The sequence below is a fragment of the Peromyscus eremicus genome, chromosome X (genome assembly GCF_949786415.1).
Source record: "Peromyscus eremicus chromosome X, PerEre_H2_v1, whole genome shotgun sequence".
Taxonomy (NCBI): Eukaryota; Metazoa; Chordata; class Mammalia; order Rodentia; family Cricetidae; genus Peromyscus; species Peromyscus eremicus.
Genome location: NC_081439.1, coordinates 27,583,380 through 27,610,485, shown reverse-complemented (window position 1 = coordinate 27,610,485; position 27,106 = coordinate 27,583,380). Strand labels below are relative to the sequence as shown.

The following is a 27,106-nucleotide window of genomic DNA, read 5'->3' as shown; positions in this document are numbered from 1 at the left end:
CATTAACAACCCTGGGGCATCCACATAGCATCATCATTCCTTGTACCTGTGAGGAAACTGAGGTGCACACGGGTAATAGGACTTGCTCATACTCACATAGCCAGCCACTGAGCTGGATACCTCTATTTCATTTAATGACATATGGTCTCTGTTGTACAAATCCAAAGGTTTCCTCTCTGTCTTGTTATGTCTTTACATTGTATTTTCCTTCTTAAGTTAGAACTACAGGGAAAGAGTGAGTATGCACCTGGGAGCCCTGAGGGTGCCCCTCAGCTAACACCATGACAGGGGGCTCAAGACAGAGTTGGGAAAGAGAATCACTGGACTGCTTAGAAGTCAATCGTTTTTGAGTCATTTAGGCTGCACCCACTGTACTGAGTTTTCTCGGTCTTGTGGAGAAACAGCTTAACTAAGTAAAACCAGATGGTTATCACCTATGCCAAGGGATGCCAGTCTCTTCTGCCATTTGCACTGTCATATCTACATACTTTTAGAATAGTCTCGGAAAAAAAAAGAGAGAGAGAGAGAGGCAAAGAAAAGCCTGGGCATGATTCAGAAACAGCTTCGATTTGTCTGCCTTTGAAAATACGTAGGGCTTCTCATCCGCTTATTCTCCTGGGAGAAATCAGCGGCTCTCAGAAGTCAGTAATTGTGATCTCTTGAGTCACAATTTCTGCAGTTGTATCAGAGCCCTGTGTGGAGATGCAAGATGGAGACAGCACGTGGGTCTGTTGCCATAGATGAGTCAGAGAGTGGAGGGGCTGAAACTGCCTCTTAGAAGGAAGGAATTAGCTAGGCTGAGAAGCAAATAGATTTGAGAAATGCATTTTGCCTGAAGGTTCAATAGGGAATGCAGGTCAGATTTACCCAAATGTCTTTAGTCACGGTTCTCTCCCCTGTTTTTATCTCACACCCAGCTCAGAGTTTCAAAAGAAAGGGCAAAGGTGAACCTTTACACCCGTGCCTTTGATAGTTCCATCCACATCGGTAGAAATAAGAATTATTTTCAATTTCTAAACTGAAGGGGGGTTATTAAAATATATGCAAAATCAGTATTCTACTTGTATGTTCCTCAACTATTTTCAGCTTATTAAGATGGATTTCTACTTCTGTCTTTGTGATCATAGCACTCAATTCAAATTCCAAAGAATGTCACTAATATACCTTTGTTTTTTCTCCTGAGAATAAATATCACCTATGATAAGAAAATAAGTTGGAAATATTCACATGGATTTTGACATAGCCCTAAGGAGTTAGTCATTAAAGAATATCTGAATCCTAATTAGCCTTCAAATAATCTTTTTCATGGTAAAACACTTCTGCTTGGAAGAACACCATTTCAATATACTATTTGTCACCTCATTACCTGAAGGCTGCTTGGAGGCATTTTGTGGAATTCAAATCATTTGAGAGCACAAAGAGGCTGTATGATGTCACAGAAGATGTATAGAACTTTGAATCCTAACTCTAACCCTGTTGCTAAGTAGCTCCATGGCTTGAGATAAGCCACCTCTCCTGGGCCTTTTGTTTCCTTGTCTGTGAAACGGATTGTTCTAATTTTTGTCAAATGAAAATCAGAAGACTGTATGTGACAACCTCTCCCTGTCTTTCCTACTATGTGAATTGCCGGTTCCCTTCTTTCACACACAACACATATGCGTACATAAGCACACACCCACGCAGACACACACACAAACATATGCATGTACACATACACATACTCATGACCTTGCATAGCCCTCTCCTCAACTTCTTGGAGTGGGAAATTCTACCGTGCTATGGTGTTTCTTTTCCTTTTAGGTCTTTGTTCACAGAGGCCTTCCCTGGCCACCCTCTCTGAAGTAGTGAGTTCCATGTCCCCCAGCTTCCTACCACTCTCAAGCTGCTTTCACTGATTTACTTTCTTCCTGGTGATTAGCAGCACTGGAAAGCCCACTAAGGCAAAGATGAAGGAGCTGATGGCACAGAAGAGAAATTGCAGATGTTGTTCAGGTGGTAGATGAATTCACTACTGTTCATTCATTTATTTTCAATGTTATAAGACTAAAAGTAAAACTTAAAAAAAATAAAACAACAAAAAAGTGATCCATGAATGGAACAATGCCATGAGACTTGTATTATTATAATTATGCAAATTTTGTCTACATGAAGCCCCAAAATTAAAAAAGAATCTTAATGTGGTTGAGTGAAGCTGCTACTGACAGGTTGGCACAGACATCTAGAAAGTTCCTTAGACCCCAGCCATGATTCTATATTGAACATTTGATAGGAATTAGGAAATTCCTACTTCACTAGTAGGTATCATTTTTTCCCATTTTACAGGCAAGGAAAACTATAGCTCAGAAGAGCTAAGTCATTTTCCTAAAGCCACACAGTTTTCCCCAGGTAGAATCAAGGTTTGTGTGTAGGCTCAACTCACAAGTCCCACATCTGTGCTAACAGATCACAAAGCTTCTTTTATGTTTGCTATTTGAGGGCAAAACATGGTGGATGCAAGTGACTGTGCCTAGCCTTCTAATAGGGATATAGAATATTCCTCTCTACCATGTAAATTAAAAGCAAATACCTTTGCCTTTAAGGAACCTCTGACTGTCTGCCTTTCTACTACACATCTTGAGACCTATGCAAGAGGATCAGAACCAGTGCTCTGATGTTCCTGGCACAGGACCTTTGGTGGAACACATTCATTGCCAAACTGACAACATATTTTGTCCCTAGCTCACTTGCTTGTGATATCCCCTCTCTCTCTCTCTCTCTCTCTCTCTCTCTCTCTCTCTCTCTCTCTCTCTCTCTCTCGTTTTCAAGATGCAATATTGGCATTTCATGGAAAGCAGTTTTGGCTCAGAACCTGCTGTCTAGTCCACAGTCTGAGGCCAGCTTTGCTTGGGGCCTCTGTTATTTTATTTCAGTAAATGCTTATATCTGGGGCCTGGTGTTGCTGCTTCCTTTGTGCCTGTGGTAAAGGGCCCCTGGCAGGTGCCATGGGAGGTGCCCTTCCCCCTTGCCACTAGAAACCTCTGCTCTGTATACCCTCCTCATATATGGGTCAAGAGTGAGCAAAACCCACAATGCTTTGACAGAGAGCCACAAGGCCTTTTCTCTGTCTGGAATAGTTCCACAATATCTGAACTGTCTTTCTCCTTAAAGCATGTGATACACAGCATGAAATGCAATGATTAACAAGTGGTCAGATGGTCTGTGCTGACAACTGACAAGCACCTGTGTAACTACCACTAGAAAGACAATAAAAATCATGCCCACCTTCACAGCAAAGCACGTCAGGCCCATTCCCAATCTGTTCCCCCTTCTTCCTTCCTATGACAACCACTTTCTGATTTCTAGTATCACAGTATAAATATTTTGGATTGTTTTTCCCATTTGTATCAGTGAAATCCTGTAAAATGTATTGTTTTGTATGTGGCTTTTGCTCAACACAGTCTTTTGAGCTGCAGCTGTATCATCTCAGGTAGCAGCAGTTCATTGTTCTAAATTGCTGAGCAGTATTCCATTGTACAAGCAAGCATGGCATAGCCTAGTTATCTATTCATCTGTTTACAAACATGTAGGCTGTTCCCAGTGTGTGGAACCTGTGAATAGAATTGCTGTAAATGTCTGTTCTAAGTAGGTGTGTGACTATATGTTTGGGTTTGGAGGAAAAGGACACACGTGAATGGAATCTTAAGCATAGAGGAGGTTAGCATTGGACTTTATGGGAAGCTTCCAGGCCTGTACCAGCAGTAGGTAAGTGTTTCAGCATCTCCATATTTCAGTGATAGGATCACGTGTGTGTGTGTGTGTGTGTGTGTGTGTGTGTGTGTGTGTGTGTGTGTGTGAGAGAGAGAGAGAGAAAGAGAGAGAGACAGAGAGACAGAGACAGAGACAAAGAGACAGAGAGAAACAGACAGAGAGAGAGAATGAGAGGGAGGGGGAGAGAGGTAAGTGTGTGCTTATTCATCTAAATGGGTGCAGGTGCACACCCACAGCACATGTGTTGCAAATCAAATGGCAGGCGTGCGAATCAGAGGACAGGCTGCTCATGTCAACTGTCACCACTCCACCTTGATCTGAGACAAGGCCTCTTTACAGCTACACTAGCCAGGCTAGCTGGCCTTGTGAACATCTGAAGACGCTCGTATCTCTGCATCCCCTCTCCCCATAGGGGCCTGCTGGGGTTACTGTGTTACTGTGTCTGGCTTTTACACTGGCTTTGGGAATCCAAATTTAGGTCCTCAAGCTTGTGCAGCAAGTGCTTTTATTCATGAACCTACCCCCCCCCCCCCCGCCGCGCACTTGCTGTTTTGTTGTTTGTTTGTTTGTTTGAAGACTTTTCCAAACTATCACTGCCAGCTCAGACACTGAAGGTCCTGTGGGAGGGAAAGTGGGTATTAAATTTGTATGGACATGAGGTTTCTGTTCAGGATCTCTATCCCTAAAGCAGTCTTTCAGCCCTAAGGGGTATCTTGGGGCTGCCACAGGGCCAGCTGAAGGCCAAAGCTGGGTGGGGTGGTGGTGGCAAGATAGTGAAGAGCAAGGAAGCAGAGAAAAGTCAGGACAGAGGTGGCTCATGCACAGGAAGCACAGAGGCACACCACAGCAGCCACAGGACAAGTCTCAAGGGAAAATGGTAACACACACACACACACACACACACACACACACATACACACAGAAAATAAGAATCTGACACATAAGTAGCTATCAGGCACAGCCCACTTCATAGGGTCATTCAGGGAGAACCATCAGGATGTCATTTTATATTGTTATCATTAATGATTACTATAATTATTTATAATAGTTATTATTAATAACTATTCTCATTATTATTATTTTGAGATAAGGTCTCATGTAGCACAGGCTGGCCTTGTACTTGCTATGGAGCCGATGGCTTTGAAGTCCTAACCTTCCTTGTCTCCGTTTCCAGAGTGCTGGGATTACAGATGTGCATCACCATGCCCTGTTTATGCAGTGCTGGGGACTGAAACAAGAGCTTTGTGCATAGTAAGCAGACACTCTATCAAGTGAACTGTGTACGTCTCAAATATGGATGGGTGTGAAGAGATGACTGGACCTACAAGGGAGCCATAGGATGACAGCTGCTGTGCCTCCAATGTGAGAGCTGTGGCTGACAAGGCGAAGGGCTTCACCTGAGTCAAAGACAGGACATATCCTTCTGGAAAGACAGACATCACAGCCTCTATTTCAAGTGCCTAGAAAGATCCAGGGATCTTATAGCTACTGAGAAATTTACCAGCCTTGGATTGGGGATCAGAGAGGTGAGAATGAGTTGAGGGTCCCATCAATAAAGTAGTAATGACCCCTGTGGACTTCTTGAGATGCTATTTAAAGTTATAGAAGCTATTTGGATATACCCTTTGCACATACAAGCCCCACTTGGGTAGCAGATGTTCTGATCAGTTTGGTCATTCCAATGTGGCAAGAACTACTTGTGTCCTCAGATGAACCAGTATTTTTGGAGAGGAACCCAAAAAGAATGCAATACTGTTAAAAACAAGGCAAAAGTTCGCTATTGATGACACTCCCCTGGGCGATGGCTGCGGGGAGACTCTTGACTGACAATCTTTGCCTAGGAAATAAATACATAGCACAGCAAGGGGATGGGGTCTTAGAGCATGGAGCTATAGATGGTGAACTCTCTCAGAGGATAACTCACCAAGACACTCCTATAAAGGGGAAAAGGCAGCACATCCAGCTTTCCCTGTGCTACAGACTGGCAACCCAACAAAAGGGCCAAGGAGCAAAGGAAGTGTTGTCCTTGGAGTTTCCTCTAATGAGAAGTCAGGAGGACTGGTTTTCCAGGCACGTTTACCTGTGTTATACCAGGGTCCCCCGCTTTGTCTTCTGCCATCCCCACTGACTGGCATAGGCCTGGCCACCTGAGGAGCTTCAGAGCTTAGGAAACAAAACTGCTGACTTATCAGCCTCTCCCTGCTCCCTGGAGGCAACTCCCTTTGTCTCTGTAAGTGCTGATGAAACACACACTTTCAGTGGCTCATTTATGTAGTAACCACACCAATAGTACAGAACCCGCATTTATACATTGACTCAAATCAAGAAGGAGCAGCCTAGAGTGCTTGGTACTGTGACATGTGACAGCAAGAAAGTTAGTATGATGGAAGCCTGGGATCTGGCTCGAGCAGGCCACTTTCGTTAGCTCTCTTTCACAGGGTCTGGGAGGCTCTGAGCACAAAAGAAGAAACTCAGCAGATTTTCCCAGATGTTAAAGACAGCCTGTGTGCCCCTTACTTAGTTTTGTGAACACATGATAGTGGGTCCCAGGAAGTACTGTATGGAACTGTCAACTGTACAATAAGTCAATGAGTTGTAGTAACAAATTGAAAATATACTAAGGCTTAAACATAATGAACATTGGTTTCTCAATCACATAAAGTCCCCAGTGGATGTTCCTGATGAAGGATACCTACCTCTAAGACAAGAGAAGAGCATATAGTCCTTCACGTCTTGTGTTCAACTACCTTCATTAACCGGGATTCCCAAAGGCCCCTATGAAAAGGATTGGAGCACATGGAAGGAAGGTTTATATGAGTCAGACATGGAAGTGGTTCACACCACTTTTATCCCCAGTTGATTGGCTAGCACTCAGACACATGACCATCACTAACTGCAAGGTAGACTGGAAACTGTAGTCCGGGAAGAAGAGGAAATAAATTTCACGAACAGCCAGTCAGCCAACTGTAGATGAAATGTTCTTGGATGGGCTGACGATGAGCCCTTGATTGGGATGCAGGTTAGTTCTGAGGTATAATCAGCTTTCCATTACTGTCACATATATCTGAGCCAATCTTATTAAAAAGAAGGTTTACTTTGGCACTCACCTTTGGAAGCTTCAAACAACAAGGTTCCTGTTACTTTATTGCCTGTGGCAAAGTAGCACGTTGGGGCATGGAGTGCACAGAGAAGCAAAAATCATTCATCTCATAGCCAGTAAGTGAAGAAGAGAGGAAGAGGAGATCCTGGCATCCCATATTCCCTTCAAGAACATATTTCCAATGGTCTGAAGATCTTCCATAAGGCCCCATCTCTTAAAGTTTCACTAGGCCAAAGATTAAGCTTTTAACACTTGGACCTGTGAGGTACACTTATTCAAACTATGTTACATAGGAAACAAGAATTGAGCTCTAAAAACGGTAAGGGACAGCTAATTCAGGCTGTATCCTTCTGGGCCCAGTAAACACTAGGGACAGTGGCGGAGAGAAGGAAACTAAGGCAGGGATTGGCCAGGAAACCAAAGTTAGGCAGGCCTGTCCAAAGTCCAGAAGCAGGGCAAACAATGCCAAGTTCTAAACTAGGAGCCCGTTCCCTACCTTGTGCCCTTCCCTACTCTCCCTGCCCCCATGCAGGCTACTAAGAGTCTCTGCTTTGCCTGCCCCCTCCCCTCCCCCAGACCTACCTTCCCCCGCAGTGAATGTTGTTCATGTTCTGGAAAGCTTTGTTCCTCTCTCCCATCAAAACAACCATTTCCTGGGGATTCACAGGGGTAGAAGGAGCTAGGAAACAACAATTCAACAAATCAAATCCCACCAAGGTGGTACCAATCTGCCGGGGTTGCTGAGAAACAGATGAGAAAATGAATGTAGAGTGCTTTGCAGGGTGCCTGGCGCATGATAAGTCAGAGCTCAGTAAATAGTTTATCATTATCTTCCTGTGGCTGTGTGAAAGAAAGGCTATAAAGAAGCAGGTATTGAGGAGCTAGCAAAGTCCTGGGAACTAAATTGCTTCCTCCTGTCCTCCCCACCTAAGAGTCTCATTATTGAACTGAGGCCTTGTACTCATTGAAAGCTGTGAAGATATAAAAACTGTATTGGTTGAGTTGGCGATCCTTTAGGGCGTGAGGTTCATTGCTTAGGGTGACTGAAAATCCCTGGAAGAGCTGGACATTAGTCTCATGTTCCAAGCATCCTTGTCTCTTTCCAGAGTCCTTGCTAGTCTTGGGTTCCAGTTGCCCCGCTAGCTGGACACACCTGTCCTCTTGTGTCTTTCCTTCAGTCCTGCACTTGTAGAAAACCCTCCTCCATTCTCCTATTCCTTCTGCTGAGATGCTGACAGAGTGGCAAGATTCAGTGCCTATTACCTATGCGACAAAGGTTTAATAATGATCAAACACTGTGAATGAAGCAGATGGGAAAGAAGAGGAGTAGACATAAATCATGATTTGAGCATCACCCTTGTTTCATTCCTACTTGGCCACACATGGGGTGTGTGTGTGTGTGTGTGTGTGTGTGTGTGTGTGTGTGTGTGTAAGTAATCACGTGCATTCGAAAGGAACTCTTTCCCTAAATAGGAACTAATGCTTATACTCTCCATTGCCAACTAGCCAGATGTTAGAGAGCTGATCTTTTTCCTTCCCCATCTGAACTCTGTGTTGTTTATGCTACATTAGCTTCAACCATGATACTTGCTTTAAGAGAAATACAATGACATTTTAGTGACTTGAAACAACTCGACATCTGTGGTTGATATATTGTGCACCCCAATAAACTTATCTGGTGGTGAGAGAACAGAACAGCCATAATATTAAACACAAAGTTTAGGCAGTGGTAGCACATGCCTTTAATCCGACCATTCCAGAGGCAGAGATCCATCTAGATCTCTGTGAGTTCAAAGCCACACTGGAAACAGCCAGGCATGGTGACACATGCCTTTAATCTCAGGAAGTGATGGCAGGAAGCAGAAAGGTATATATGAGGACCAGGAACTAGCCTGGTTAAGCTTTTAGGCTTTTAGCAGCAGTTCAGCTGAGATTCATTTGGATGAGGACTCAGAGGTTTCCAGTTTGAGGAAACAGGATCAGCTGAGGAACTGGCGAGGTGAGGTTAGCTGTGGCCTGTTCTGTCTCTGATCTTCTAGCGTTCACCCCAAAACCTGGCCCTGGGTTTGGTTTTATTAATAAGACCTTCTAAGATTCCTGCTACAGACATCCCTAAGATTCTGCCAAGTGTATTGTTCTTAAGAGAGTTACCCCTAGGCAGAGGGATGCTTCTGAGAAAACAGAATTCCAGAAAGAAATCACACTGCTTAAAATATGAGCCTTCCCCACTCCATCCATGGCATTGCCTGCATACTTTTCAGATTAAGGTTGTCATCATCATCATCATCATCATCATCATCATCATCATCAGGCAGTATGCACTATGAAGTGAAATGATGTTTATTTGATTTGGGCCCTTGAGTTGGAACACAGGATTACTAGAGGAGAGACTTCCTCTGTGATTTATCCCAGGGAAATCTTGCACTCCAGATGACACAAATAATATTAAAAGACCTTTCTGGAGAGCTCCAGATACATTACACCATCTCTTGAAATTTTTGCTTTTGATATCTAGTCCTGTCTTGCCTCCTTGTGAGTCTTGCTGTTTATGAAATCTTGAATCACATTCCTCATGAGCTGATTCCTTTGAGGCATGGACATAGTTGTTTAAGCATGATGTCATCTTCACATGGGTTATAAAAGGTTCCACTTACTGGGGAAACACGTGACCCTGTATAGTGGCCTAAATTAGTGACATTATGGTCACATAATAATCATTGACACTTTTGTTGGCATAGGAGATGCTGTTGATATCCTGCCATGGTCTCTCACACTTACCTCTTACTAGATGTGGCTTACTGCAAACACCTGTGACTCTCCCTAAAGGTTTATTGTTTTAAGTTTGGCCTCTGAAGTACACTAGGCCTGGCCTGCATGCTGGGTTAGCTGGAAATGTCAAAGAATGAACACATCTTCCACTAGCCCTTGACCAGTGATGGTTGGAGTCAGCAAATAAATCCCAAATTGCTAGCCTCTCAGTTGACATAGCTCTGGAGAATGTGCTCTTCACTGTCTCTTGCCATTCCCTAGTGCAACTGACCTCCAGCTGTTTACAGTGGTAAGTTGCTTAATAATTTTGCTTTTTTTTTTCCTTTCCAGTCTCTCTGCTTCATTCTTTCTCTGGTGTTTTCTGGAATCCTCCCCAAATACACTATCTGCAGTGAAATCTTTGTCTTAAGGTCTTTCTATGGGGGAACCCAAGATACCTAGCCAGCTGGGCTCACTCAAAACCAACAGCCCTCCCCCAACCTTCCTCACCATGCTCATCACTATTGGCAATGACCATTGAGTTTCCATTGTGGCTGGAACCTTATATGTTATATGTGAGATATGGTCCTGTACTTCTTGCATGGTAAGGCAGAAACCAGAATATCAGGTGGCAATCAGTCCAGTGACCCAGACCCATGAAAGAAAGGCAGTCTTGATACTGCCAAAATCTCTATACTGAAAAGCACAAAATTAGCAATTTCCTTTTGGATGAGAAATAAGTGTTTGTTTGTTGAGTCTATAAAGAGATGAAGAACTGACTCACCTTCATATCTTTTCTCAACTTAGAATGCCTTAAGGTGGAGGCCATCATGTTGCACTCAGGTAACTTTTAATGCTGCCAGCTAACTTGGTCATTAGTTGTAAGGTCTTGTCTCTATGGAAAGATGTCAGCATAGACAGAAGGTTCTTCCTGATGATTAGTGTCTTGAAGTTTCTCAACTAGAATCCCATTTCTTTTTCTGTGGCTTTATCATTCCAGAATTGCATTAATTATGTCTGTAAGGGAAACATAATACTTGAGCTTTATCAGTCATATATGTAATCAAGACAGTCAAATACTACATGGAGGATTAGTTTACCAGTTTCTTTCTAGAAAATCAAATTTTGATAGGAGAAACTCAATTCTGACTGCCCAAGGTGGAACAGGGGGTGCCAGGTGTGTGGATAAATGCAAATAAAGACCAGACACAGTAAGAAGGCACACAAATGTGGTTTTTCCTAGGACTGAGAGCACAGCAAGTCCCGAGTGAGTGTGCTTCGTTGTTTCAAAAGCAGTGGGAAGCTCTGACAAAATGAGGACCATCTTCCTTATGCTCTTGTGGTATTTGATCTTGTGAAATGTACCCCCAAACTCCAGTATTCCTTATGTCTCCTCCCCGCACACCGGGAAGCAGCTAAGCTGCTACAGCCTTTGCACCTTGTGACCCACTGAAGAATGTTCATTCTGTGTTTGTTCTCTCACAGATTCCCTTGGTGTTCTAACACTTTGGCCTAGCAAGCTCTTTCTCACTTAGGCCTACATACTTTGGAATGTCCTTTCCTTTTACTTTGGCCTAGTTATCACAGAGCATCTCTTTGCTTCCTGCTTCCATCTTACCCTTTCCTTTATCTTCCTGTTCTCCAGGAATCCTTTGCTTTTGTGAGTCAGAAGATGACCCTCCTACCGCTAGTGACTGGGGAGAGAAAGCTACTTAGGCCCTTGTGCAAAGAAGGAAAACTGTAGGATCCTGAGTGAAATTCTATATAGCTAAGTGGCAAGAAGTTCAGAATCCTTGAAAGTGCTCATGCGTTCATATGTGCAAGATATATGCTTTTGCTCTTGTTCTTTCTCCTCTAGTCTTCCTGCCAAATGAGAAATAGTTTTCTATATTTATTAGTGTCTCTTCCTACCATCTTTGATTTCTGATATTGTGATAGTACAGTCCTCTCTTTTCACTGGGAATGTTTGATAGTCTAGTGAAGTTGGAGTTGAGTGAGCTAGGGGCTTTGCCTGAAAACCTCACTACCAGGTGATTTTCAAGCGAACCTTTGACCAAACAGGGTTACAAATGAGCAAACCTGTTCAGATGCCAGCAAAGCTTTGATGACACTACTCCAGGAGCTTGGAGAAAATGTGGACAGTGGGTCCAATAAGGAAGAAAGATAAGGATGTCGGGACAAGGTGGCAACAAAGATGGTGGCAATGGTGATAGCAACGGCAATGAGAATGACAGCTAAGAAATCAGTGGCAACTGCACTGACCATTGGGGTGAAGATGAAGATGATGATGACAAGTGATGACGGAGCCAAAGAGGACAACGCTGACTGTCTTGATGGAGCATCCCACGTGCCAGGCACTGTAGCAAGTGCTTTACTTAAATGAGCTCCCTTCATCATTACAACCATCCCACATGAGAGGTCTTCATTTTTCGGTCTTCATCTTACAGGGAGGGAAACTGAGGCTTGGAACTGACTTTCCCAAGGTCATGCAACCGGCAGTTAGTGAGAGTTGAAGTTTGCACCTGGGCCTCAGTTCCAAGTTTTTCTTCCTTATCATTCTCAGGAGGGTACAGTGCCCAGAATGAACTGGCACTATCTCCACACCAGTAGTTGATGAGGGGCTCACAGGCCTTAGGAAAAGGGAAAACACTGAACTCAAGTCCTTTGTACTCTAGAATTCTACAGACCCTTCCTTCTATAGACCCTTAGAGGGTCTATTTCTGGCATAGTGGTTTCTGGAAAATGTCCTTCTAATGACATAGGATTATAAACAATCTTTTTTCCCAGAACAAAAATTTAACCTTTGTATCTCAATCTAATTAGAAGTATTTTCTCTTCCAGAAGGCAGGTTTTTCCCCCTCTTCATTCCAAATTTAAGAGGTTTCTTTGTTGCCAGAAAAATTTCCTCAGACCATGGTTCTTCAAGACCTGGCCTGAGACCTTCGACATGACTTGTGCTTCTGTGAAAACTGCCCTTCCAGCTCAGGCACCCGAGGATGTTTGGAGGCTGGGTGTCTGGTGCGAAATTGTAGGGACTCAGCTGAATGCAGGGACCAGCAGTTGGTAGTTCACACAGTTCACTGTCCCCTTAAGCATGCCCTGCCACCTCAACATTTCCTCCCGATTGTCTCCTGTGATGCTGAGGCAGTTTTCTTACCTTCTACAGAAACTCATCATAATGTGAGGAGAACACGTCTTTCTCCTAATGGCAGTGTCAGCCCTCTCTAAAAAATAAACACTGCTCTCTACCTTAAACAGGTCCTTGTCCTTACACCGCACCCCCTACAGCCGTCTAGGAATGGGCAGTCATCTTTTAGAAACTTAGTTCTTTATCTCCATAAGAAATATGGTTCTTGAAGGAACCCCGGAGGAAGCAGAAAACCTTGGGAAAGGGTGGATTTGCTTCCTGTCTTTAGAACTAAGCCAATAAAGAAGGTGATGTCCCTTTAGAGAAAGTAGAAGAATGGGAAATGCAGGCCTAGCGCACAGTAGGTCCCCAGGTCATTTTTGAAAGAATGGATAAATGAATGAATACAAATCTGGTTTCTTACTCCTGCTTTATGCTAGCTAAGACCTGCATGATCCCAAGAGCCATCATCCACCCTTAGGAGGCAGGCTAAAGACTGTTGGGACAGTAAATGAGAAAATAAATGGAGAGACTTAAGGCATTGTTTACTAGAAAGAGAAAGGAGGTAGAATGACCTCCCCAGCCAGGGCACCCAGATTCTTTTTTTTTTTTTTTTTTTTTTTTTTGGTTTTTTGAGATAGGGTTTCTCTGTGTAGCTTTGATGCCTGTCCTAGATCTCATTCTGTAGACCAGGCTGGCCTCAAACTCACAGAGATCCGCTTGGCTTTGCCTCCCGAGCGCTGGGATTAAAGGCATGTGCCACCACCACCTGGCAGGCTCCCAGATTCTTCTTGACCTCTTCTAGAATCCAATAAAGACTTGGAAAATCAGGCCTGAGAAGTGGAGGTTCCCTCTCTTCAATCCTGCTTGGCTCACATGTTGCTCGGTGTCCTTTAGCATTTGAAACAAGGGCAATGGGTCAGATGATGTGCTTTGCTGAAAGAAGCACGGTTTTGAGCCGGTGTACACTGTGCTGTGTGAACTTGAACAAGTTACTTGACATCTGAGTGTCAGCTTCCTGCTCTGTAAAATGGGAAGGATGGATTGGGCTAGTGACCAGTCTAAACTTATTTAAAGAGAAGAGCCCTAGAAATCCAACTGGACTCTGCTTGAGAGATTCATATCTCAAGCTGAGTGGTAGCATTTCAGTCTTATGCTGCTCTCTGGGAAAACTGAACACACCCCCACACATCCTCATCAACACCATGCTTGTGTGTTCTTTTGCTTTTGTATTAACATGTTCTACAGAGATAAGAAAATGAGAATGCAAAGTACGAGATGATAAACTGAACATACATAACTTTTGTAGCGCCCCAGGGCATGCATTTCTCTCCTTTCTTCAGGATGCTTTTCAAACTGTTGATGTCAGTGGCCAGTTAACGGCCCTGGATCTGTCCTCTCCATATTCTTTTAACCAGTTTAGGAGGAGATCTAATGGTTTTACTCCCTTCCGGATGGGACTTTTCACAGCCAATGCCTAGCCTCACTAAGGTTGATCTCAGGTGAAATCTGGATGACCACCACAGCTTTAATAACTTAAATAGTGGGTTGGGCAACTCATTTCCAAAGTCAATTTGGAGCACCACATTCCTTTTGGAGGACCGCATAAGTCTCTGCATGTAAAATACAACCAAATGTAAGGCAGGTGACTACTTTGTGTTATTTTTCATATTGTAACCAATTTGGGAATACATTCAAGTAGTAATTATGGTCACAGCTTTGTTAAAATTAAAGGGCCTTGCACTGATGTTTAAAGCTCAGAAAATTCAATCGCTGGGGCAAGTAATTGACAATTACTACACCCTGTGGGGAGAGAAAACCCATTTTTGAACCCAGTTGGAGTTGCTTCTTAGATAGTGCACCCTGGGTCCTAAATGGTGAAAGCATATGTATATACGGTATTAAGGGACAAAATATGCTGGCTCATAGTTAATGACTAGTGATTTTTATACAGAATTGGGTCATTTATTGGGGGTGTTGTGGAAGTCCTAGTTAAAAGTGAAAAATAGACTAAGAATAAGGAGTGAATGGAAGGGAACAAGATTTTATCATAGGTTTCTAACAAACCAGCCTTGCAAGAGGAAGAAATTTCTCTCCTCTTTATGGGATTAGGGTACATAGGGAGACAGTGTAGGGGCCAGAGGGCGGTTGACAGGGTTTGGGATGATAATGGTTTCAGTGTTTTCTGTGACATAAGAAGGCAGATCAGCCATTATGAAAGCCAGATCACTAGCTGTCCTATGTTCTAGCTGTAGGTTAAGAGTTCCAAACCTGATTGCATATTAGAATCACCTGATGAACTTTACGTACTCCAGGGCCCAAGCTGCATCCCATAACAATTCAATCAGTCTTGGAAGTGGGATCCAGGCATCGCATTTTTTTTAATAGATTCCAGGCAATTCCAGTGCACAACTCAGTTTGGGAACCAGTAATAAACCAGTGCTTTTCAAATCTTAATATGCATACCCATCACCCAAGGATCTTGTTGACATGCAGAACCTGATTCAATGAGTCTGGGTTATGGCTTAAGATTCTGCATTTCAAACAAGCTTGTGAGTGATGCTGTTGTAGCTGCTCCAAGGACTTCAGTTTCAACAAAGATGCAGACAGTCCTGCAGACCAGACATAATTGGTAACTGGTACTTGCTCCATATAAAAACTAAGGCTATTGATATTTTACCACTGAGAAAAATATCTCTTAGGATATACAGCCATGTGCCATGTAACAATGCTTTGATCAATGATGGAGTGCAATACAGTGGTTATTCCTCCGTAACACCTCAACAGGGATGGAGGCCCAAAGACCGGACTTTTAAATTTTTGCTAGAGTGTCTTAGCTCAGAATATGCCCAAACTAGCCCAGATCATTAAAATTGTTTTCCCTGAAGCTAAGTGTACTTTCTGAGTGACCTCAGTCCAGTAATCTCAAGGGCTTCACAGGGCCTTCAAGCAACAACCAATTTTGGCTCAAGTTGCTATGAAATAAATCCCTCCCTGCTTGCCCTCCACACTAAATTAGCCACTCCTGAAGTCTTTGCTTAGAGGTGCTGGATTCCTTAGACCGGGCACCCTGGGCAATCTGGGCAATCTTTCAGCTAGCTTCTGTGGTGAAGATGCTTTCAATTCACAAAATACAGTCAAACCTTCATCTAGAGGGTGACCTGGGCCTTGAAAAGCCTCCTAGTGTACGCTGTGAACTCTTGGCTCAGGAATCAGGCTCTCCCAGAGTCAGGGACTTTGTCACTGGAATTCATGGCACATGCTGATGTTCCTTTAGTCTGAATTGGCACAGGGTCTTCAGGGGTGCTCTCAGTAGTATGAGTTAGGATGTGGCTGAGGACATTAGGGGTGAAGATAGTGGGATATTTGCAAGCTCTGTGTGTGTGTGTGTGTGTGTGTGTGTCACAGTGTTAAATATCCACAATAAGGAAATAGATGAATTTTAGCTTCTGGAGAATGTCTAAATTATCTGAGTGGTGATAATCAAGTAGTTTGCTTTTTAAATGACCTCTTTATAAAAAAAAGTATCATTTATATGAATGTATGTCAGCTTAAAGTAGATTCCTATACAAAGTTATGGAAGAGATAGCTAGAGAAGCAGGATAACTTTCATGGATGGATACCCAGCAGGGTACAGGTGTGGATCAGGTCACTGCCTAACCATCTGGGTGATGTACCTGAGCTCATCTTCATTATATATGTAGTTCCTTATAAAGAAAGTAGTCATACAGCAGACAAACACAGGGTGACCCCACATGCTCGGTCCACAAAATACTTTCACATATATACTGTCTCATGGGAGTCCCACACAGTGGAGGCTGTGGCCACCATTATGTTATCCTGTGACACCAAGGGCCCCACCCTGTCCTCTTCCCCAGAGTTCATATACCTCTGTAGTAACTGGTCTTGGTGAATGTTAGCCATTCTGAGTCCCAGTCTTGGTGAACATTGGCCACTCTAGGTCCTAGTTTCCTCATCTGTCAGAAATGTCTGGAATAAGTTAGAGAAAATGTTATAAAGTCTAATGCCCCAGTTCACCATGATTCTACAAATGGCAGTCCTGTGGTCAGAAGACAAAGGATGACAATAGCCCGGAAATGCTTGAATATTCATTCATGTACCAATTCATCCAGAAAGTGTTTCCTAAGTGTCCACTATTCACTAGACACAGTGCCAGCTACAAGGAAGAAGACCGTCTGCTGCTCCTGGAGAAACAAGGGACTAGAGAAGCACAGCATGAGGGCAGAGTCACTTCTAGACAAGGTTAAATCAGAGTCCAGTGGGATCTCAGTGAGAATTGAGGAAGTGAGCCTCTTACGTCTAACCCATAAGCAGAAGTTAGCTGGGTGAAGACAAAGGCCAGAGAGGACTCCAGGCTGAGGGGGCAGAACCTGTCTCTGGCATCATTTGATGTTTATAATATAGCAAGTCTGTGGCTTTACAAGCATCTAGGCCCAGCTATGATCTCAGACCTTCCTTTCCCACTACCTCACATTGCCATTTCTCCCAAAGTCTACATCTGGGGAGCATATAGGCTACAGGGGTGAGGCCCTAGCAACTGGCTAAGGACAGAGAATGAAGGTAGGTCCAGATTGTCCATGTTCTACTAGGCCACAAGGCCATCATCTACTAGATCTCTCTCTCTCTCTCTCTCTCTCTCTCTCTCTCTATATATATATATATATATATATATATATATGTGTGTGTGTGTGTGTGTGTGTGTGTGTGTGTGTGTGTATGTATGTGTGTGTATGTGTCTTCTCTATTCATCTCTCTTCATCATGCCCCAACACAAGTGATAATGGACATATGCAAAATGGTTGGTGACCTCTTTAAAGCCATTTGAAAATGAAGTTTTACAAAACCCAAACACAAGGACACATTTCCTGCCCCCTTTGCTTGAGCTTAAGTTAGTGGCTGCTGTGATGCTCTTTGAAGCTGAAGCCCACCCTCTGCCCACACTAATCAGCAGCTTGGCTGAGTGGGGAGGATGGGCCTCTGTCTTCTTCGAAGTCATTAACTACCTTCTGGGCTCATCCTCAGGGAGATAAACTTACCCTTTGAACCCTGAATTCGTGAGCTGCTGTTTTGGTTCTCAGTGCATACATAGCCAGGGCTTCTAATAGCAACTCCTGTAGCAACAATGTCTGAGACATCACACTCTTGTCCACTGCTAACCTGGAGCTGTAGGAGGGTATCGTATCGGTTGACAGGTTGAACAAGGGGAGGAGGTACAAGTACAAGAGAGAAAGAGCCTTTCTGGAATGTGGAAAGGTGGACGACGGGAAGCTGTTTGTATTTTCTTAACCTGGGTATCCATGAGAACAGTGTTGTACGTGCTAGAGATAAAGTAGCAGAAACAACCTGTCTTGGCAGGCCACTGGCCCTCCAGAGAAACAGATGGAGTTATTCCCAGGCAATCTTGGGCTGAGAACTCTTACGGCAAGGAAGGTAGAACTGAGATTTTTGTCCAGTGGCTTTCTTTCTTTTTTGCTCCTGAAATACTTCCAATTTATTTCCTCCACCTGCACTTTGGCCTGACCTGCATGCCATTTAGCTTGTCATATCTGCTCCCAGAAACAAGGAGGCCCCAGAAAAAGACCTGTACATCTTCCTCTCACTTCTGTGACCTGAGGACAGGTGGGTGCCGGATAGTAGGCTGAGGGATACCCTGCCATCAGTCCTCTAGTAGCATCAGCATGGCCACTTCAGACAGCACTCCCCAAGAACAGAAACTACAGTGGGGATGAGCTAGAGCAGCTCCAGTGGAGAAACTAGACTGATGACAGATTCATGAATTTGTTGGGAAACTCATGGCTTCTACTTTGAATAGGTCTTGGATGGAGTCCTCCTCAGACACACCATGGACTCCACGTTGAAGCAGAGGCCACAGGGAGTATTCTTGCCAGAAATCGAAAGACAGAGAGGATGCCTGGGACTGACTTGGAATTCTAATTCCAGTCTCAGAGTTCCCTTAAGCTGGTGATTTGACTTCACTGTGGAATTAATTTCCCTATTGACAAAACGGGCATGATTCTTGGCCTCTGAAAAGGTCATGTCAAGGATGAGCAGTCAGTCATGCTTTGGAAATTCTCAGCGGGCACAAAGCACATGTGCAACTGCTCCATATCTTGCTGTCTGGGGGAGGCACCCGACCCTGGGAAGGTCCCCTCTTCACGGCCTGACCAGGGCGATGCTGGAGAAGATAGCTGGCCTGTTGGGGTAGAGGCTTCTGGGAAAGACCCTACCCTGGCAAGGTTCCATCCTCACACCCTAATCAGGAGGGTTCTGCAAGAGGTAGCATGCCTATATCAGGGTCAGGCTGAGGGAAGAAGAGGGGGTTCCCAAGAAATGGTGAGGGCTAGCACATGAGCTAAAGATACGTGCAAGGGGTATCTAGAAAGTTGTCTTCTTTCCTTTGGGCATGGGTGAAGGAAAACTGAAAGAAGGAAGGACACACAGGGAGGGAGACTACCACTAATGCAAGTGTAAATAGACACAGTCTTCAGAGGAAGTACAGAAAACTCAAAGATGGCCCAGAACGTGTCTTGATTTCTGCTAAGTTACCCCTTAGTCGTCAGTCTTGGATGGGTGGCCTTGGGTGACTTCTCCGACAGTTGCTGCCCTTGTCCTTATCAGGCCCACCTAAGCTTCCCTTCATCTTTTCCTCGTTCTTTCACAGGAGTTCTAGTCAGTGTGAGGGACCAGTTGGACCACTGTGGAGGAAATCTTAGATTCATAGAGCCTCCATAGGACTTTGTGCCTGTGCAACAAATGTCTATCCTGCTGGGGCTGGCTGCTGCCTCTTCTGGTGTGTTGCTTCCCCCATTCATGCTGCAAATCTTGTCTGTTGGAAAACATACAGCTTCACTAGACTGTAGTGTCCATGAAAGTAGAAGCCTCATCGCTCACTCATAGCTTAAACTCTAGTCTTCAGAATATAGTAAGCATATAGAAAATAAATTGGTTACATGAGTGAATGTATGTACAGGAGAATGGCAGTCATGTTGAAAGCATGACATTTTCTGGGCTGAATTAAGGACCAGCCTTCTCAAGAATAACTCAAGAATAACTAAGCCCTTTTGCGAGGGTAAGTGCCCTCAGCCTTTCTAGAAGTAGGCTGCCTCCCAACTGTCCTAAGGAGTTTTCTTGCCAATATACTGGGTCAACTTGTAGTTTCCAGAGGGCATATTGCCCACAGGGACATGGGCTCTAGAGTCCTCCCTTGGAATTACTGCAATGTGTCTTGCCAAAAGCATGACACACCAGTTATACTCCACAGAGCTGTTTGCACAACATCCTTCACGTTCCCCACTCCCTCCTTCCTCAAAGCAACTCCTTATTCTGTGCATTTGACATGTTTTGATGGCTTGAAAATGTCATGGAATTGTTCATTTGTTAAAGCTGCATTCCTATAGTAAGACTGTATTTATTACACCACGATGTGCTGGGTCACCTCTCTCTCTTGTTTGAGAGATTGTGATGACAGTTTAGGGGTGAGAAGATAAGGACATGATGACCACAGGACCAAAGTCTGCATAGGTAAGACAGGTGAGGTCAAGAATCTGGTTTGCCTCAGGCTCTTCCAGTGAAATTGAGGATTATTGAATTATTATTAAGCCCAACCACACTCCAGGGCTGCACAGATCCCTGAGTTAGACATGGTGCCTGCCTTCTCCATGGTAACGAGGCTAAATATGGACGTGTTTCCATGGAGAGCCATACTGCAGCTGCAGCCCTGCTTCCTCCAGGAAGCATCCTCTCTGGGCTTCTTTGGCCCCCTAGGAAGCGGCCATCAGTGTTCAAGAGGTATCTAAGACATCAAGACCATGTCTTTCACCTTTGAGAATTTTTGTTTCCAACAGACATTTCATTTCTCCTAGACCTAGTCCCATCAACATTCCTTTCTCTTGGTAATTAGATCCTGGGAGAGGCCACAGGTCAGAAAGATGGACTCATGAGCCTGATGGGCTCAATGACCATTCATGAAAGCCATTCCATCTTCCCTTTGCTCTGAGGAGTGGGATTTCCTATTATCAGAGCAAAGGGAATGTGATTGGAGAGTAGGAGACAGTGAGACAACTATAATGAGCCTTGGGTAAACACACTGCTCTTTAAGTCTCCAAACCTTTGGAAGAATTATTGCTACAGAGTTTTTGAAATGCTTTCTGAAATTTTCCATAATTTGAAAATGTCATAATTACATCTACAAAGAATTTTTAAATGTGCCATTCTATAGTCATAGAATACTCAAATGTGACAAGGCTTTATTTTTCCTTAAGGAAAAGTAAGTCTACTGCCTTTTCAAATTTGAACTAGTTCAAAACTCTGCATTTCTTAACTGTCTGACAGAGCAATGTGGAATGAAACTTTGTTTTTGTTGAAAGATCAAAATATAAGCTGAGTATTAGGCTTAAAAATACCCTGTTTAACATCACTTGGCTATTTAGAGATTACATCATGTGTGTTTATAACTTAATCGCCTGTTAAATTTGGTCTTTATAAGCACAGCTGATCATATGGGTGTGTTCGTGTATATTAGGACATATCCATAATGCGTATGTATACATAGGGAGCTGGGTTGTGCTGCCTAGTTAACTAAGCTATGGAAACTATTTTGAGACTGGAGAGATCTCGTAAGGCAGTTATAAATAGTCTCTTAAGAAAGATTCTTATCGTGTGTTCTGTGTTGCAGGCCACGTGGCACCAGAGCCAAGTGATGGATGACTTACAGTCCCAGAACCTCTCCATGGACATGACTGACTCCCCTCCCACTTTGGCCAATAACAGACTGGAGAATGGCATGGCCCAGCTGATAACTACCGAGGCCTGGAACATCAACTCCACTGACCTGGTAAAGAAGGCCCTGGTGACCGTGCCGGCCCCATCCATTCTGAATCCCCCAGCTGAGTCTCAGAGTGGCATGGCTCTGAAGGTAGCAGCCACTGTGCTGCAGCCCCTGTGCCTCGGGGAAAGCCCGGTGGTGATGCCCATTCACATGCAGGTGGAGGGAAGCTCTGCACCAGAGCTCAACCCCAACGGCAATGCCACCTACGTTATGACGACACAAGGCCCTGTGCAACTGCCGGTGGTGTTGGAGCAGCATGTTTTCCAGCACCTCAACTCCCCTCTGGTCCTGCCACAGGAGGCCCCATGCTCCTCCAATGCTATCCACAACAACCTCTTCCAGGGGGCCGAGGACTCCGAGGCCCAGCCTCAGCTCCTGGACCTGAGGATCCCAAGCCAGCCACAGGAGCCCCCATTGCCATTTGAAGCTGTGCTCCAGAATTTATTCCCCACCCAAGGCTCTCTGGGCCCCCCACCCTGCCAGCCTCCTCCTGGCTATGCTCCAGTGCCTCCCCAGCCCTTTAACTCTCCCTTGTCCCCCCTAGTCCCACCAGCTACCCTCTTGGTGCCCTATCCTGTGATCGTTCCCTTGCCAGTGCCAGTGCCCATCCCCATCCCCGTCCCAGTGCCTCAGAGTTCGGAATCCAAGTTCAGCCCCAGTTTCCCCAAGCCACCATCTTCCTTCGGCCTGCACTCCTTTAAAGGCACCCAGAGCACCCTGGGAAAGGATGAACTGAAGTCCTTAGACGTCCTCCCCCCAAAAGAGTATTTCCAGCTCAGCCGCCACACAGTCATCAAGATGGGGAGTGAGAACGAGGCCCTGGATCTCTCCATGAAGTCAGTGCCCTGGCTCAAGGCTGGTGAAGCTAGCCCCCCAATCTTCCAAGAGGATGCAGCCCTAGACCTGTCTCTGGCAGCCCACCGAAAGGCCGAGGCTCCCCCAGAGACACTGTATGATAACAGCAGGTCAGCAGACAGCCAGGGTCACACCGTGGTCGAGAAACTTCCCAGTGGTATGGAAATGTCCTTTGCCCCTGCCAAATCTCATGAGGCCTCAGTCATGATGGATGGTCACATCAGTGGCAGCAATGGCAGTGAAATGATCAGCCAGCCCAGCCAGCCCAGCCACCCCAGCAGTGAGGTGAAGGCCGAAAATAACATTGAGATTGTAAGTGAGTCCCAGGCAGCCAAGGTCATTGTCTCCGTTGAAGACGCTGTGCCTACCATCTTCTGTGGCAAGATTAAAGGCCTCTCAGGGGTGTCCACCAAAAACTTCTCCTTCAAAAGAGAAGACTCTGTGCTTCAGGGTTATGACATCAACAGCCAAGGAGAAGAATCCCTGGGAAATGCTGAGCCCCTTAGGAAACCCATCAAAAATCGGAGCATAAAGTTAAAGAAAGTGAACTCCCAGGAAATACACATGCTCCCAATTAAAAAACAACGGCTGGCCACCTTTTTTCCAAGAAAGTAAATAAGGGCTTTAAAACATTTTTATGATTATGATGTGGGGAAAGGTGCATTGGTTTTTTAAAAAGTCATCTAAAACAAATTATCTTTGTTAATTATTTTGGGGCATAGGTGGGAGGCAGAAAGGCAAATTAGAATCATTTTCTTTTTTAATTTTTGACTTTTCACAAATGAGTAAATAAGAGCAACCTATTTTTCAAGCAGATTGCACATTTTTTTGCAGCTTTAATGGAATATTGGGTGAATCAGAGGGGTAAAAGCTATTTTCATTGCCACAAAGTGCTTTGATGATGTAATACCTAATAAAGGGTAGGATGAATATTTCACAATAAATGTTTGTTTGCACTAATTGGTTGCAGTATTCTGTCATTTGTAAAATTTACATTTCTCAACTGGCATGGCTGGCCTACACTCTTGCTTGTAAAGAGCTCTAATTTATTAGTGTTTAGAGACCTAAGCTCTTCAGGCATGTTGGGAAATACTGCCTTGTGCCCCAGAGAAGGAGGATTCAGAGTGTGTATGGTCTCTGGCTGTTTTGTGTGTGTGGCAAAGGAGTAGGGAAGGGGCAAAGAGGTGAGTTGCAAGTACTCAAGGCCTCTTTCAGTTCACTTAGCTCTTGAGTGTGTTGAGTTTTCTTCTTGAACTTCCCCCATGCTAAAAACATATGGCTGTAAAAGGGGGAAAAAGTACCTTTGCTTGGCATGGTGTCCCATGCCTGTAGTCCTACCACTCTGGAGGCTGAGGCTAGAGGCTTATAAGCTGAAGGCCAGCCTGGGCTTCATATCAGGACCCTGTCTTCCCTCCTCAAACAACACAAAACAAAAGTACCCTCCTTCTCTCCCTGAACCTTAGAGTTTAGCTGGGAATGGCTGCCCTTTGGCAAGGCAATAAGAGCATTGTTCTTAATGATTTGAAAATCTTGAGTCAAGTGTTGCAGGCCACTCAGAATCAGAGAGAAGTCAAGTTCATGTGAATTTAGACCACAAGAAAGAGAAAGTCAGTCTTTGTTGGATTAGCTCAGTTGTTCTCAAATGAGGGTGATTGTGTATCTCCACCCCCTCCCCCCGCCCCAACCATCACCACCAGGGGACGTCTAGCAATGTCTGGAAATACTTAAGGATGATTTTAGCTGTCATAATTGGAGGAGGGGCTTCCTACCATCATCTAGGAGATAGACCAGGGACACTGCTACTGTTGAACATCTTATGATGCACGAGATAGCTCCACCCCCTCAAAAAAAATGACCTGAGCCACAATGACAACTGTGCTATGTGGTGATATTTTATCTGTGTACCCCAATAAAGCTTATCTGAGAATCAAAGGGAAAAGCCAACCACTATATTAAACATAGAAATCAGGAAATGGTAGCACACGCCTTTTATCCTAGCATTCAGGAGGCAGAGATTCATCTCTGTGAGTTCAAGGCCACACTGGGGAACAGAGCCAGGCATGGTGGCACACACTTTTAATCCCAGCACTAACCATAAAGGTCTGGAGGTCTGTACAGACAGACAGGAAGTGATGTAGCTGGGCGGAGAGAGGAAGTGAGATTGCAGAACAGAAAGGCATCTAGGCGTGGGTATACAGAAAGTAGGTCTCTCTGGAGACTGAGGCGTCTGTAAGGTGAGGGTGTCTGTGGCTTTTCCTATTCCTCCGATCTCTCAGGTTTTTACCCTAATATCTGGCTCTGGGTTTTTTATTAATAAGACCGTTTAGCACTTCATGTTACAGCGCTGAGGCTGCAAAACCCTGGCTAAGCCGCTTCTTGATGGAGAGAAGCAATGCACTTGGAAGGAGAGAACAGTGTGTTGCTCTTCCGTGACAACATAAAGCCACCCACACAAACGAGGAACTGTGAGCAAGTGTCTAAAATAGACCTGCGAGGTGGCACATCACACTTGTGTCTGAAACTGTGCTGGCGAGAGACTGATTAGAGCACGCCTGCTTGAAAACTTAGAAGTTCTTTCTTTCACTTTTTGCAATTAGTATGTATCCAGCTGTTACTGTGAACATGAACAGGAGGGAAAGCAGTTGTAAGACTGTTCTTTTATTACCAGTCCCTCTGTGATTAGGGTTACAGTTTTAGCTGGTCCTGTATCATAGAACTGGAGTGGAGTTTTCTCTTTCCTGCACTTTTTCTGTGCTGTTAGCATTTCTTTTTGCAAAGTTTGACCAAACAGCTGGTCAGCTGACTGGCCAGTCTCACTCTACATCAGCCAGACACCATCTTTTCAGGCTCTCTACATGCTATAATAGTCTTTCCATTTTTTTTCTTCCAGTGTGAATTTCTGGCCATGTTTCCTAAGCACAGTGTGCATTATAGTTTCAAATCAAATAGACCTAGGGACTAGTGTTGCCCATTTGCTTGCTGTTGTTTTCCCTAGGCTTTGGGTAGTATCTACTGCCATGTAGCATGGCATAGACTTCCTCTCCCAACCAGAAAGGCCCATGTATTCACAATGAATTTGAACTGGTTATCTAGATTTGGGGAACAAAGCATACAATTTGCTGTTAGACTCCAGTCCTTAAAGCAATAGACATACAAGTGGTAAAGAAGGCATTTGTAGCCTGCAATTACCTTCAGAACCTCAAACCACAAATTTCTCTAAGGAGATTCTAAGGGGATTCCCTTCTGTCTTCAGAGGGAAGCTCTACTTTGGTGAGGAAGAGTAACTCCATCTCTAAGTTTTGAGACAATGGGAGCCCTGGTTCGATTCCTGAAACAGCCCTTCCCCAACTGAGCCACACTTGATGTGTGATCCTTGCTATTCATTTCTTGGGGGAAGAGGGAGAAGTGTGTATTGTGAGTGTGCATGGTAGCATTGGAAGACTTGCTCATCGAGATCCATGTGCAGAATATTCATTGTGCTGTGCTACTGAGGCAGGAACATTCTCTGCCTGTTTTTTGTCCCAGCCTTTGATGAAATGTATTTTGTGTCCTGCTGGTCAGGGAGTCAGGAAAAAGGACAGGGCCCATGTTTGTGGCCAGACTAAGCCCAATTGATTTAATTCAACATTCCTTCCCAAGTCAGAAGTTAGCAAATTTTCACATCGGCCTTCGGAGCTAGCAGCCTGGAGCTCTGGTTCCTTGTCTGAGGAATACGATCCCTACGGGTCTCACCAAGTGGGGCACCAGCAAACTCTCCAGGCACATTGTTTTTCTGCCCAGTTCAGCCCTCCAGTCAGTCTTGTGTGCACCCATCACCGCTGTATCCAGGTAACCTACTTTCAGGTTTCAGCCATGACAGATTTCCATCAGCTTTCCCCACTGACTTCATTTTCCATCTCTTCTCACAAATATTTTGGGCCAACTAGCAGAAAGATGAGCTTTTCATTTTGTGGTTTGTAAGAAAAAAAGCATGATTAGTGCTTGGGAATGTTGATATTTGCTAATACTTGTCAAGATGGCTTCAGCTGGCTTCAGTTCAAAACTGATTTTGTAAAAAGGAAGATCACAAAGGTCCGTATTTGGGGCCAGAAATTCCCCAGTAGGGCAAAACTTCATTGATCTAAAGGCAAGGAAGGACTAAGATTTAAAGAGGTTACACTTACTATCTCACCAAAGGAAGCCCTGGCCAATAAACAGAAAATTCTAAAATGTGGTTAAAAAAAAGTTTTGTTAAGACTTAAAGGCAAAACTATCATAGTTTAAGCATGAAAATAAAAGTCTTCAACACTGGAAACTCCAAACCAAAAAAAAAAAAAAAGAGGGCGAGGCAGAAAGGGAAGGAGAAAGAGGAAGGAAGGGAAGGAGAGAGGGGAAGGAGAGAGAGACTATTGTATTGCCGAGAGAATATGTCAATAGCCTCGTTATCTTCATAAACAGCATAATTAATAAAACAGCAGGAAATGATTTAGATTCCATTTTACAAGGAGGAAATAGAGGCTCAGTAGTTTTCTGCTTTCAGTTTTTAAGCATCAACAACTCAAAAATATGCACTTTGGGGTTATTCTTAAATATTGGGTCTTAAACCCAATGAACCCACAGGAATTTGGACTCTTTGGGGGCAAAACCCAGTATGAATTAGTGATGATTCTGAATTACAGATTCTTTTTCAATCATTCTAGAC

At 44.3% G+C, this 27,106-nt stretch overlaps 1 protein-coding gene across 2 annotated transcripts in view; it reads left to right on the top strand.

Moving 5' to 3' along the window:
• Rai2 (retinoic acid induced 2) overlaps positions 1–23,385 on the top strand; it is a 63,179-nt gene extending 39,794 nt beyond the window's left edge. For both annotated transcript variants that reach the window (XM_059250536.1, XM_059250535.1), the window contains exon 2: positions 21,418–23,385. In XM_059250536.1, coding sequence (XP_059106519.1) covers positions 21,442–23,040 — 1,599 coding nt within the window. In that variant the 5' untranslated portion in view covers positions 21,418–21,441 and the 3' untranslated portion in view covers positions 23,041–23,385. The remainder of the gene's footprint in view (positions 1–21,417) is intronic.
• Positions 23,386–27,106: the final 3,721 nt, after the last annotated feature.